This window comes from Carettochelys insculpta, chromosome 2 (assembly GCF_033958435.1).
Source record: "Carettochelys insculpta isolate YL-2023 chromosome 2, ASM3395843v1, whole genome shotgun sequence".
NCBI lineage: Eukaryota > Metazoa > Chordata > Testudines > Carettochelyidae > Carettochelys > Carettochelys insculpta.
The window spans coordinates 248,297,337-248,311,748 of NC_134138.1; the positions used below are offsets into that span (position 1 = coordinate 248,297,337).

General features: G+C 42.9%; 1 protein-coding gene across 2 annotated transcripts in view; it reads right to left on the reverse strand.

Annotated features, from left to right (window-relative positions):
- MPP7 (MAGUK p55 scaffold protein 7) overlaps positions 1–14,412 on the reverse strand; it is a 407,772-nt gene that overhangs the window by 19,555 nt on the left and 373,805 nt on the right. For both annotated transcript variants that reach the window (XM_074984915.1, XM_074984916.1), the window contains one exon: positions 10,090–10,170. In XM_074984915.1, the coding sequence (XP_074841016.1) occupies positions 10,090–10,170 (81 nt within the window). The remainder of the gene's footprint in view (positions 1–10,089; positions 10,171–14,412) is intronic.

Here is a 14,412-nt window from a genome sequence, read left to right on the forward strand (position 1 = left end):
AGTCACCCCATAACTTTCTGTTAAACAGATAAAGCTCTTAAAGTGTGCCACTGTAAGACAAGTTTTCTAATCCTTTAATCATTCTTGTGTCTCTGCTCCAATTTATCAATGTCCTTTTTGAATTGTGGGCATCGGCTTGGACATAATATTCAAGCAGTAGTCACACCAGCACCAAACATAAAGGTAAAATAACCTCTTTACCCCCACTCAAGAGTCCTATTTATATCTCCAGGATCACATTGATTCTGAGCCACAGTATCACATTAGAATCTCATGCTGATTATCTACCTTAATCAACATTTTTTTAAATCACTGCTTCCTAGGATATGTATGACCTACATTCTTTTCTCTAGATACATATATATTTCATAATAGAAATGTAGAATTAGACAGAACCTTGAAGTCATAAAGTCCAGTCCCCATGTCTGAGGCAGGACCTAGTATACCTAAATCATAACCTTGAGAGGTAATTTTCCAATCTGTATGATGGGGATTTCATAACATCTCTCGGAAGCCTATTCCAAAGTTCAAATGCTCTTATAGTTTGAAAATTTTTCAAATATCTAACCTCTGTATCTCTCCCGTACTACAAATAAAGCATGACTTCTCCTACCTTCAGGGGACATGGAGAACACTTGATCACCATTCTCTTAGTTAAAGCCCTTAACATAACTGAAGACAGCTACAGCTCCCCTCTTTGTCTTCTTTTCTGATTATTAAATATGCCCTTTTCAAAACAAAAATAATTTCCTCATAGGTCGGGTTTTCTAAATCTCTTCATCATTTGTGTTGCTCTCCTCTACACACTCTCCAGTTTGTACACCACCCACAACTTGACACAATACACCAGTGCCAAATACAGTGTGACAGTTACTTTTGTGCCTTACATATAACATTGTACGGTCTGAAGAAGTGGGTCTGTCCCACGAAAGCTCACCTAATAAACTATTTTGCTAGTCTTTAAAGTGCTACTTGACTGCTTTTTGTTTTGATTCCCATTAGTACAACCCAGAATATAACCTTATTTCATACCTGCAACACATTGTTGATTTATATTTGATTTGAAATCCATTATAAATCACAGATCTTTGTCAGCAGTACAACCACCTAACTAGCTATTTCGAATTTTGTACTTGTGCATTTGATTTTTCCCACCTAAGTACTTAGCAGATTTATTTATTGAATTTCAACTGTTGAACCCAGATAATAATTTTATTGAAAATGCATTTCCCTCAATGTTTATGAGAATGTCATATGATTCTGTGTTAAAAGCCCAATGAAAATAAAGATACAGCATGTCTACCATTTCTCCCTATTAAGCCATTTAAGTTAGCTGTATAAAAACACACATTGTTTGATAGCACCCAGTCTACCAAGTGACACAGATTGCTCTGAATGAGAGACCTGTTCTCTTTATTATTTGTCACTCCCGCAATTTTTGTGTCATCCAGAGACTTTATCTGTGACCATTTTGTTTCCTTTCAGGTCACTGATAAAAATGTTAATCAATGCAGAGCCATGAATTGAATCTTCTGGGACTCCTCTGGAAATACACCCACTCAGTGATAATTCCTTGCTTATAATTACCTTTTGAGACCTAACAGCCATTTTAATCCCATTTAATGTGTGCTATATTATTTTATATTGTTCTAGGCTTTTAATAAAAATGTGATGCAGTACCAAGTCAAATGTCCACAGAAGTCAAAGAATATTGCATCAACATTACCTTCATTAACCAAAATTTGGAACCTTACCGCCGTTAGACATCAAGTTCGTTTGATAGGATCTATTTACCATAAATCATCTTGATTTGCATTAATTACCTTGTCCCTTTTACTCAGTTATTACTTGAGTTGTATATCAGCCTCTCCATTATCTTGTCTGGGATTGATGTCAGGAGACATGCCTCTAATAACCCAGGTCATCTTTTTTACCCTTTTTAAAAATGGAACATTAGTTTTTCTCCAGTTTTCTGGAACTTCTCCAGCGCTCTAAGACTTATTGACAAGCAACATAAGGGCTACCTCTACACTAGCCAAAAACTTTGAAATGGCCATGCAACTGGCCATTTCGAAGTTTACTAATGAAGTGCTGAAATACATATTCAGTGCCTCATTAGCATGCGGGTGGCTGCGGCACTTCGAAATTGACACGGCTCATCCAGACAGGGCTCCTTTTCGAAAGGACCCCGGCTACTTCGAAGTCCCCTTATTCCTAGGAGCAGATGGGAATAAGGGGACTTCAAAGTAGCCGGGGTCCTTTCGAAAAGGAGCCCTGTCTGGACGAGCCATGTCAATTTCGAAGTGCCGCAGCCGCCCGCATGCTAATGAGGCTCTGAATATGTATTTCCGTGCTTCATTAGTAAACTTCGAAATGGCCAGTTGCATGGCAATTTTGAAGTTTTTGGCTAGTGTAGACATGGCCAAGCAGTCCAGCAAACCACTTTATCAGCTTTTTTAAAACTCTTTGATACAAGTTATCCAGACCTGCTGATTTGAAAATGTCTAACTTTAGTAGCCTCTGCTTATTACCTTTTAGGAACACTAATGGAATGGAATGTGTTATCATCACACTATGATCTGTCATTTTTCCTCAAACACAGAAGAGAAATATTGATTGAACAGTTCTGCCTTTTTTGCATTATTATTGTTAATTCTACCATTTTCATCTAGTAATGTACAAGAATAACTGTCAGGATTTATTTTATTTCTAATATATTTAAAAACCTCTTTCTCATTGTCTTTAACTCGCCTGGCTAGAAACTGCTCCTTGTCTCCCGTTGTCAATTTTCTACAATTCTTGTCTTTTGATTATCAACTTCCCCCTTTTTCTGTTTGTTTTATTCCACACATATATTCTTTTTTGCAGTTGCTTTCACTTTCCCTTTAAACCAGATCATTTTTTAAACCAGTACAGGCCTTCTTTCTTGATTGTGGCTTTTTGGAAATCTAGCATGGTGTTCTTAAATCATTCCCAATCATCATTCATATTTTTCTGATTAAATTCTTCCTGACAGCTGATTTGGTTCATAACTATTTTCAGCTTTGTGAAGCTGGCTCTATTTAACACCCAGTGTAAACATTACTAGTCTGGACTTTGTTCTGCTTGCACATTGTAAATGTGACAAAATCATAATCACTTGCAGTAAAGCCATCATTGTGTGTGTGTGTGTGCGTGTGTGGTGAGTTCCTCTTCATCTGTTAAGACGAGGTGTCATACAGAATTCCTACACTGGCTGCTACAATTATTGACTTATGAAATTGACAGCTATGATGTTTAGAAATTACAATGATGTTCTAGTATTTGCAGCATGAGACACCCAGCATATGTCACACTGATTTAAGTCCCTTCTTATTACACAACTTCCTCACTCTTGCACATTATAGTTAGGTGTGTGAGCCATGTTATTGGGAGCCACTTTGACATGTGCAGCTGGAGGTACCAGCAGCAACTCCAGGCTGCACCGGCGGTAAGTTCTTAACTTACCTGGGGGTGGGGGGGGACGGGGAGTCGTGGACTGGGTGGGTTTGGGAACTGGGGTAGTTGTCAGGAGTGGGCCCAGCTGGACCAGAGGGTTTGGAGGGAGCTGTGGGCTGGGGGTTGTTGGGAGCAGGCTGGGTTGGGTTGGGCTGGAGGGTGGGGAGGGAGCTGTGGAGCACGGCTGGAGGCGCCAGAACATATGGCTGCGGACACCCCACTGAGCAGCCAGAGCTACTTCACAGCACACAGCCGGCTGCCCAGCCATGGGGAAGGAGTCACTTTTCCCTGTGCAGCTGAAGGTACTGGTGGCTCCAGCGGAGGAGCTGGCGGCTCCTCCGGGCTGCACCAGTGGTATGTCCTTTACTTACCTGGGGGGTGGGTTAGGGGACCGGGTGAGTATTGGGAGCAGATCAGGTCATGGGGGGGGAGTTGCAGGCTGGGGGAGTGTTGGGAGCGGGCTGGGTTATGAGGTGGGGGTGGCTGTGTGTCGGGGGGGTAGTGGGAGCAGGATGGGTCATGGGGTGCAGGGGGGGTTGCGGGCTGCGGAGTGTTGTGAGTGGGCTGGGCCAGGCTGGGCATGCAGTTGGGATGCGGCCAGGGAAGTGTTGTGAGCAGAGTGGGCTAGGGTGTGTGGAGGGGCTGCAGACCGGGGGAAGCTCTGTGATAGAGGAGCGGGCAGTGTTGGGAAGGATAGAACAGGCCCGATCCTCCCTGCCATTTTCCATATGTTATTTCTTCTTGCTCACATAGTCCTCCGCAAGCCCCAAGAAGGGGCAGCAGCAGCAGCGCCAGCAGCCCACGGGCACCAAGCGGGCAGCGCGGACCCCTGAACGTGACAGCTGGTGGGTGGACTGAGTGGCTTCTGCCCCCTCATTCTGTATGAGATGAGAGTCTGGGATACTTGGGTCCCTGGATTATTTTGGTCAATCCAAATGGCGCTTGAACCATGATTTGGTCACTGGCATCTAAGGGAGCATGACTCCTAATGTCACCCCAGGGAAGACAACCCTGCCAGAAAACTCTCCACAGACTTGTGGGTAGGTTCAGGAGATCCAAAGAGTATGGGAATAAACCCAGACAGAAAACCTGGAGTGGAGACCCTAAGGCCATTAGCAGGGAGGATTAATCAAACCTGCTTTCCGGCATCTCCTTGCAGTCACCTCAGTTCCAAACATACTGACCTCTGTCTTTCCTTTGGATTCAACTGGCGTGACCAAGATGGGGATAGTGCCACTTGGGCAACGCACTTACTCCAAACACTAGCCCAGGCAATACAGCATGTAAGAGGGTGCCAAATGGAGAGGACACTCCATCCTTGCTGATAGCATGGAAACAACAAGAGAAACGGCAGCTACGGGTTTATAAGCTCTCCTCAACTGGTGAAGTGGACAATGCCATGGGTCCCTTTCATCAGTGGGAGGAGTCATCACACTCCATTGGTCAGCTACTGCCCACCTCAAGCTGCGCAGCCCCTGGTCAATACGGTGCTGACCCGCCACATCTGCCTTCCTCATTGAGTGCATGGGGATCGACCAAAAATTGAAAACTAGATATAAATGATGCACCCACCAAAAACGAAATAATAAGTCAACTTGATTTTGGCTTGGTAGCTGGACTGTGAGGACCATGTGTCCGGGACTTGAATCTGCTTTTCATCTTATGAACACTGACTCAACACACAAAACAGCAGTCATAGATCAACAGCTACACAAACGGAATGTTGACATCACTGATCTCCTAGAAACCAGGCTGGCAGATGCTGGGTCAGTGAAAGAAACCAACTACACTTTCTTCTGGAAGGGCTTGAGTTCAGAGAAATGTCGCTTCAACGGATTTAGATTTGCTGTTTGGAAAATCTGCTGAAATCTATCAATACGCCGATAGCTGAATTAGAACGTATTATATCCTTGAAGGTCTGCACCAAGCCAGGATGTGTCAACTTCTTCAGTGCTTATGTACCCACATTGGCATCATGTGCTGAAGACAAGGACTGCTTTTATTATAATCTTCAGAAAGTTATCAACTCCTTTCCAACTGGCGAACAACTGTATGTCCTTGGTGACTTCAATGCAGAGTTGGATGTGACCATTAGTCCTAGCCCATCTGCCTCAGTCATCATGGTATTGGGAAAAATCAATGGAAATGGTCAAAGGCTTCTCAAATTCAGCTCTCAGAATCATCTCTGCAGCACTAATACTTTCCTTAACTTGAAAGAGTGTCACAAGGTTTCATGGCGCCACCCCAGATCCGGCCACTGGCATCACCTTGACCTTGTACTGGTACACAGGAAACATCTCAACACCGTCAAATTTACACACACATATCACAGTGCAGATTGTGACACTGATCACTCCTTGATCATCAGCAGAGTAAAAATTATCCCAAATAAACTATATGACAAAAGAATGCAATAAGCCAAAAAATCAATACCTTCAATGGCAGAGATGCGCTGAAATGCTCTGTCCTCGCAGGTGATCTTACTCACAAAATGGAACACAAGCCTGACCAACAAACTGTTGATGAAACATGGTCCATGCTGAAAGATGCAATACATGAATGTGCCAAATCTGCCTTTGGAACATGTAAATTCTCTAACAAAGACTGGATTGATGAAAACGCTGACATTCTTAGACTTCTCTTGAAGAAAAACAAAAGGCGCATCTGAATAATACAAAGAACTCATCCCAAATCACAAGAGATCAAATCTGACACACCAGATCTGTTCTTCAGAGAGAATCCAGGTGGTGTGCAAACAAGTATTGAGCCGATCTATGTTCTAATATTCAAAAGGCATCTGATTTGGGTGACCTGAAAACCTGTATGATGGATTGAAGAAATCTCTCAGACCAGACATTACCAAAGTCACCGTACTGAAGCATTTAAATGGACAGATGATCATAGACAAAAAGCTGCAGATGTCCAGATGGGTGGAACCCTACTAAAATCTTTATTCTCACGAGCATACAATACAACATGAACTGGACAACCACATCCCAACTCTTCCACAAATGTCTGAGCTAGATGCAGAGCCTGCAAAGGAGGAACTTTCTCAAGGTCTTCATGCTCTCTCCAATGGAAAAGCACCAGGAAACAACAAAATTCCAGCTGAAGTCCTGAAGGCAAACAAGGTTGTGCTCTTTCCTTTCCTCTTTGATTTACTCCTAAAATGCTGGACAGCAGGTGATGTCCCACAAGACATGAAGGATGCAAACATTATCACTGCTACGAAAACAAAGGTGACAAGGGTGACTGCAACAACCACAGAGGCATCTCGTTACTGAGCATCACAGGCAAAGCATTTGCCTGTGTCATTCTCAAACGCCTGCAAAAACTCACAGATCGAGTCTATCCAGAAACACAACGTGGCTTCAGGGCTGACAGGTCAACAATGGACATGATTTTCTCACTTCGACAACTACAGAAAAAATGCAGAGAACAAGGAAAGCTGTTATTCATAGCATCTGTGGACTTAACAGCTGCGTCTACACGTGCACGCTACTTCGAAGTAGCGGCACCAACTTCGAAATAGCGCCCGTCGTGTCTACACGCGTCGGGCGCTATTTCGAATTTAACTTCGACGTTAGGCGGCGAGACGTCGAAGTCGCTAACCTCATGAGGAGATAGGAATAGCGCCCTACTTCGACGTTGAACGTCGAAGTAGGGACCGTGTAGACGATCCGCGTCCCGCAACGTCGAAATTGCTGGGTCCTCCATGGCGGCCATCAGCTGGGGGGTTGAGAGATGCTCTCTCTCCAGCCCCTGCGGGGCTCTATGGTCACCGTGGGCAGCAGCCCTTAGCCCAGGGCTTCTGGCTGCTTCTGCGGCAGCTGGGGATCTATGCTGCAGGCACAGGGTCTGCAACCAGTTGTCAGCTCTGTGTATCTTGTGTTGTTTAGTGCAACTGTGTCTGGGAGGGGCCCTTTAAGGGAGCGGCTTGCTGTTGAGTCCGCCCTGTGACCCTGTCTGCAGCTGTGCCTGGCATCCCTATTTTGATGTGTGCTACTTTGACGTGTAGACGTTCCCTCGCTGCGCCTATTTCGATGTTGGGCTGAGCAACGTCGAAGTTGAACATCGATGTTGCTGGCCCTGGAGGACGTGTAGACGTTATTCATCGAAATAGACTATTTCGATGTTGGCTGCACGTGTAGACGTAGCCAACAAGGCATTAGATACATTTAATAGATCAGGACTATATAGAGTATTAACCAAGATTGGCTGCCCGCTGACCCTACTCAAGCTCATAACATACTTTCACAAAAACATGAAAGCAACAGTGCAATATGCTGGATCTATATGGGAACCGTTTGCAATAAACAGTGGAGTCAAACAAGGGTGTGTCCTTGCCCCTACCCTCTTCGGCATATTCTTAGTTCTACTAAATCGAGCATTTCAAAACTAATGCAGCGATGTATTTCTCCACACAAGATTAGATGACTCTCTCTACAACCTGGCAAGATTCAAGGCCAAAACTAAGGTCAAGAAAGCCCTCATTAGGGAACTCCTCTTCACAGATCATGCAGCTCTCATTGCTCATAATGAAGACATGCTACAGTCATGCTACAGTCACTCTACCCAAAGCCTACAAGTAGTTTTCCCTTGACATAAGCATGAAGAAAACTGTTGCATTCACTCAAGGTATACCTCAGCGACGCAATGTCATTCTGGATAACAGCCCACTAGATGTGGTTCAACAATTCTGTTATCTTGGATCTACTGTTACCACAAACCTATCCGTGGACAAAGAACTGAACATCAGGATTGGTAAGGCAGCTATGATTTTTGACAGACTTATGAAATGAGCATGGAACAACTCTTAGCTGACAGTGAAAACAAAGATACTAATCCACCAGGCATGTGTATTGCGTATCCTGCTATATGGTTCTGAGGCAGGGACCACCTACTCGAACCAGGAGAACAAACTGAACAGCTTCCATCTTCACTGCCTCTGCAGAATTATGAATATCAACTAGCAAGACAAAGTTTCAAATGCAGATGGCCTGTCAAGATCTGGCATACCCAGCCTCATAGCGATCCTCAACAGCAGAAGACTACGATAGCTTGGTCATGTGAGAGAAATGGGTGATGAACATCTTCTCAAAGAAATCCTCTTCAGCGAACTGTCATGTGGGTTGAGAACAAGAGGAAGACCAAAGCTAAGATTCAAGGATACATGAAAAAATGCCATAAACAAGTTCAACATGATCCAAAATCCCAGCAATCTACATCATCAGATTGAAATACCTGGCGACGATTGCTATGACAGGGCTATCATAATTCGACAGTATATGTGCAAGCCACACAAAAGAACTTTGTCTCAGGAGGAAAAACTCTCAGACTCCAGAGTTTAGAAACAGACTGACATGAGGTTATTGCAATCGACTGTGCAAATCTAATATTGGGCGGATAAGCCACGAGAGAAGCTGCAGACTCAAACACTGCCCATAGATCCTCACTGCCGCTCCTAATCACTGTCTCGAGACAAAAAGGGTCCATACTGTAAAAAGACAGTTACCCTCTTCCCTAGTGTAATTTGATTGTCTGCAAAAGAGACCAATATCCCACCTTGAGCTCATCTACACTTGGACCCTCCTTCAAAGGGGACATGTAAAAGAGCCAATTTGGTGAATAGCAATGCGGTGTTGTGATGACTGTGCAGCGCTTCATTAGCCTAACGCCTCCTGTGCAAACTTCCAAGATAGCAACTTTGAAGAGGCAGCAAGCCATATAGGTCTGTGTTGGGTGAATTCTCCTCTTGTTCTTGTAAGATTCTGCTCCCTCAGATTGGATTGCTGGTGGTATACATTTCAGCATGAAATTCAAACTCCTAAGAACTTTCAAATGGATGTTTCATTTACTAAAATCTTTGCTGACATCAACTGTTAAATTTACACTGAAAAGCCACTGCATAGAATCTGGGCCAAAATTTTCTAGTTAGTTTCATAAATGTTGATTCAAACAGACACAGCAGATGTAGACGTTTAAAATTTTGGAGGGGTAGCTGTGTTAGTCTGGATCTGTAATGGCAACAAAGGGTCCTGTGGCACCTGATAGACTAACAGAAAAGTTCTGAGCATGAGCTTTCGTGAGCACAGACTCACTTCATCAGATGCTGGTCTTGGAAATCTGCAGGGCCAGGTATAAATAAGCCAGAGCAAGGGTGGGGATAACCAGGTTAGCTCAGTCAGCAAGGGTGAGGCTTACTACCAGCAGTTGATCTGGAGGTGTGAACACCAAGGGAGGGAAGCTGCTTCCCCTCCCTTGGTGTTCACACCTCCAGATCAACTGCTGGTAGTAAGCCTCACCCTTGCTGACTGAGCTAACCTGGTTATCCCCACCCTTGCTCTGGCTTATTTATACCTGGCCCTGCAGATTTCCAAGACCAGCATCTGATGAAGTGAGTCTGTGCTCACGAAAGCTCATGCTCAAAACTTTTCTGTTAGTCTATCACGTGCCACAGGACCCTTCGTTGATGTTTAAAATTTGTGACACTAAATGAGGTACCTAAATAAAATGTGTGCATCTATATTGGACAATGTTAACATTGTTCTTAACATAATTTTAAAAAAACTGATACAATATGAGGACCTCACAAAATGTGTTTCTACTTACGTGGGACTGTTACACCATAATGCTGGGTATCACTGATCAACAATTTTCGTTTAAGTTCATTCAACCCGACACCCACGGGACCTGAAAGATAAATTACATTGTTTTTAAACAAAAGTTCTCTTTTATGTTCAGGTGTTATTATTGGTCATTGTGATACTTCCCCACAGAACAACAGGTCTGGGCTTTTTAGTAATCAGAGGCTTCAAGAACTGCCCATGCTTATACCCTCTTCAGACAAATTTCAGAAGATTTAATGTGCATGTAACACTATATTTAATTTTTCTCTCCTTGGAAAATGTAAATAAAAAAGTAGTGTCTAGCAAACACTGATGTTGGGAGTGTTTGGTTTTAGCATATAGATGGTGATCCCATTGACTATCTTCTATAAAATGATGCAGGAAAGAGGCCCACAGTGGATCTTTTAAATCTGTTAGCAACTTTTGATATTAAAGTAGACTGCCCAAGTTACGTGAGGGTTGCACTCGGGGGCAACCTGACGTAACTCAAATTTCATGCAAGTTGGGGGGAGTTGGGAACCAGGCGGCAGCCTGGCTCTCAGCTACCTTGGGCTTGCAGGAGCTGGGAAACTGACCAGCACACCAGCGCTTGTCAGTTTCTTGGCTCCCAGGATGGTGAGGAGCCAGGCAGAAGCCGCTCTGCTGCAGCTGTCTGATCCCCTGGCTCCCCCAGCTGGGGGAAGCTGGGGAGAAGCCGTGCCGCCATAGCTGTCTGCCTGCCCGGCTTCCCTCAGGTGGGACAGCCAGGCGGGCAGACAGCCATGGCAGAACAGCTTCTCCCTGGCTTCCCCTAGCAAGGGGAGCCAGAGGCTGGAGAAGGGAGATGGCAGAGGAGCTGCACTCCCACCAGCCTCCAGGTCCTGGGAATCCCAGGATTTTGACTCACATTAATGCAAGTTAAGCATGAGCCAAAATTGCATATAGAGGGGGGGTCTACTTTATATGCAAAATTTCATTGATCTGCCTATCGATTCTAGCAGGGATGGCACTTTCAAAAAGCTTTGTTTTTTCTCTCAGTGTGGTCTCAAAGGATGGTTTTGGGTAATCTCTCGGCAGTTCCAAGAGATCTGTCATGCAGGGTTCCAGCCTATCACTCATCTTATCAAATTTGTACAAGACACATGGGTGGGAAGGGGGAGGGGGAGGGGGAGGAGCAGGATTGTATTATCATTGAGATAAGGATGATTTACAGCTCCATTTTCATCAGACCCAGATGGTAGAATGGCATTACTTTCCCAGTGCATGGTCAAGATTAGGACTTGGACGAGAGACAATCATCTGAAGTTTAACCCACAGAAAGTGAAGGTAACATTTGTGGGCCTTGGAAAGGATCTTGACATTTCAGCAGAAGATGCAGATGTACCCTGAGTCTTACAATTCAAAATATTTCATAAAGTAAAAAAATGATGTACCAGCCTGATATGTATTTTAATGGAACTTGATGCTCTTTATGAGCCTTTCTCCATAGTTTGCTCGTAAGCTTAAGTACCTGGAGTTAAAAACGAAGTTTTAGAACTTTTTAGTAATAATTACCAAAAATGACCGATTAATTACTCTCCTCTCATGTATGTAGCAAGGTACAATCATGAAGACCAAAGCTTTCTACCACTTGAAAACTATGGCCTCTCTATAAAAATGCACTTATAACTTTTTGTATGTTTACATAAAACACACAACTACCTTTCAACTCCCATCTTTGATCTACCTGTAATTAATCTAGCAGTATAAATGGTTATTTAATGGAATGTACAACAGCCTCTACTGGTGCATGTCTGTAGAAAATTGCAATGCGTCATGGTGTCAAGCTTTTTTTTTTTTCCTAAATCGTGCATAAAATTTATTAGTAGTTTACTTATTTAAGCTAGTAAGATTTTTTTACGAAATGTAATATAAATTCTGTATGCATCGGAGATTAATTAGTGTATCAGACTGAATCAGTAAGAACTGAAGTAGAAAAAAATCTGCTTTTTACTAGTTTTTTTAAACATTTAAGACATCTTCCCTATATACAGATGTTATTTCCCAACCTACATATTGCCAAATCAATGGTATGCTTTTAGTTCTATTTCTATTTAAGAACTCAGGCTTCATTTACTGTCTGACAAATGCTCTGGAAACATAGAGCAATCTGTTTCCAGACCAAAAAACCAACTACTAGCTCTGTCTTTCATCCCCACCTGCCATTTTCTGTCACTGTAGAAAATAGCTATGAAAGATGTAGATTCTTTTGTTTCAGTGGCTACTTTACAGAGTTTCCAAGATTGTTTTTATCTTTGTGCAATTGCTATCATGTGTAAATGTTTCTGAGACACAGAGAGGACTGATACCTAATTAGCAAAGGAAATTATGAGTATATTGTCTGCTCTTCTACTACATTTCCTGAATAAAATGTTCAATTCAACTCTGAATGTTCTTTTCCATTTTAACAGAACCATGAAAGAGGCATACTTCTTTTTGTGTTGGTGCAATCAAATTAAATTTTCTCAACCTGAATGATAATTCATTCTATTTATTGGCAACAATTTTAAGAAAAAAAAAGACATGTCAGTTACTGAAGCCTTTTTGAATCATTCCACTTAAAAGTCCAATCCAGTGCACACCTACTGCTGTGCCTAGTGGTTGTGACTTTATCACAATGGTATGTTTACAGTCTGAGCTGATGATGTAATTCCCAGCTCAAGGAGACATATCTGCACTAGCTCTTACCAGACAGTGAGCTAAAAATGTAGGGCTTATCTACACTACCACCTCCCTTCAAAGGAAGGATGGTAAGTAGGGTGTTGGGAGTTTACTAATGAAGCGCTGATGTGCATAGGCAGCACTTCATTAAGTAAATTCCCCTCTGCGGCAACTTTGAAGTTTTAAAATTTGAAGTACCGGCACACGTCTAGCCGCAGAATTTTGAGGAGTAAAGGGATTTTAAAGTCGCCTCAGCACTTCAAAGTACCAGCGGGTGCGCCGCAGCTAGACGTGTGCCGGTCCCTTGAAGTTTAAAACTTCGAAGTTGCTGCGGGGGTGGAATTTGCTGAATGAACTGCTGCCTATGCACAGCAGCACTTCATTAATAAACTCCCAACACCCTAATTACCATCCTTCCTTTGAAGGAGGGTGGTAGTGTAGACACAGCCATAATGTAGTTGCAGCAACAAGAGCAGATTTATGGGCTAGCCACCTCAAGTATGTTACTACTGTGTTTTGGATAGATATATACACAGGGTGGCTAGCTTCTCTCATTGATTGCATTGCCATGACCACACACTAATTTTAGAAAAGTAGCTCGATTAGACATAGAACAGGTACGTCTCTTCAATCTGGAATTAACGCCCCAGCTCAAAATATAGACAAACCCATTCACAGTTGTTTACAGAAGTGTTTCCCAAAGTGTGGTACATGTACCACCAATGGTACGCACAAGAATTTCAAGATGTACATGGCAGAAAATAAATTATAAAAATCAGGAGAAAAGAATGGTGTAGAAATACATATATATATACACAGGTTTGCATTATTAGTAACTAATATGATGCATTCGGTGACATCTGGCAACTCCTACACAAACGAAAGTACAGCAGTGGCCACCGGCCAAAGCCACAGGTATGCAATAATGCAGGGTCTGTGGTGCAGTTGCCTTTCTAGCAGATATGTATGCACCATACTTGTAATGAGTGATGTGAATTACGCATTACTAAGTATTAGGAACCTTTGGTATACTAAAGATCATAAGAACATAAAAACAGCCATACCGGGTCAGACCATAGCTCCATCAAAGCCAGTATCCTGTCTTCCAACAGTGGCCAATGCCAGGTGCCCCAAAGGGAATGAACAGAACAGGTAATCATCAAGTGTTCAGTGCTCTGTTACCCGTTTCCAGCCTCTGGCAAACAGAGGCTAGGAACAGCCTCCATGCCCATCTTGGCTAATAGCCATTTATGGACCTATCCTTCATGAATTTATCTATTATTTTTTAAACTCTACTATAGTCTTGGCCTTCACAACAGCATCTGGCAAGGAGTTCCACAGGTTAACTGTGAGTTGTGTGAAAAAAATATTTCCTATTCTTTGTTTTAAATCTGCTGCCTATTAATTTCATTTGATGACCCCTAGGTCTTGTGTTGTGAGAGGGAGTAAATAATATTTCCTTATTTACTTTCTCCACACCAGTCCTGTTTTATATACCTCTATCATATCCGCCCTTAACTGTCTTTTTTCCAAGCTAAATAGTCCCAATGTTATTACTCTCTTCTCATATACAGACATTCCATACCCTTAAGCATTTTTGCTGCCCTTTTCTGAACCTTTTCCAATT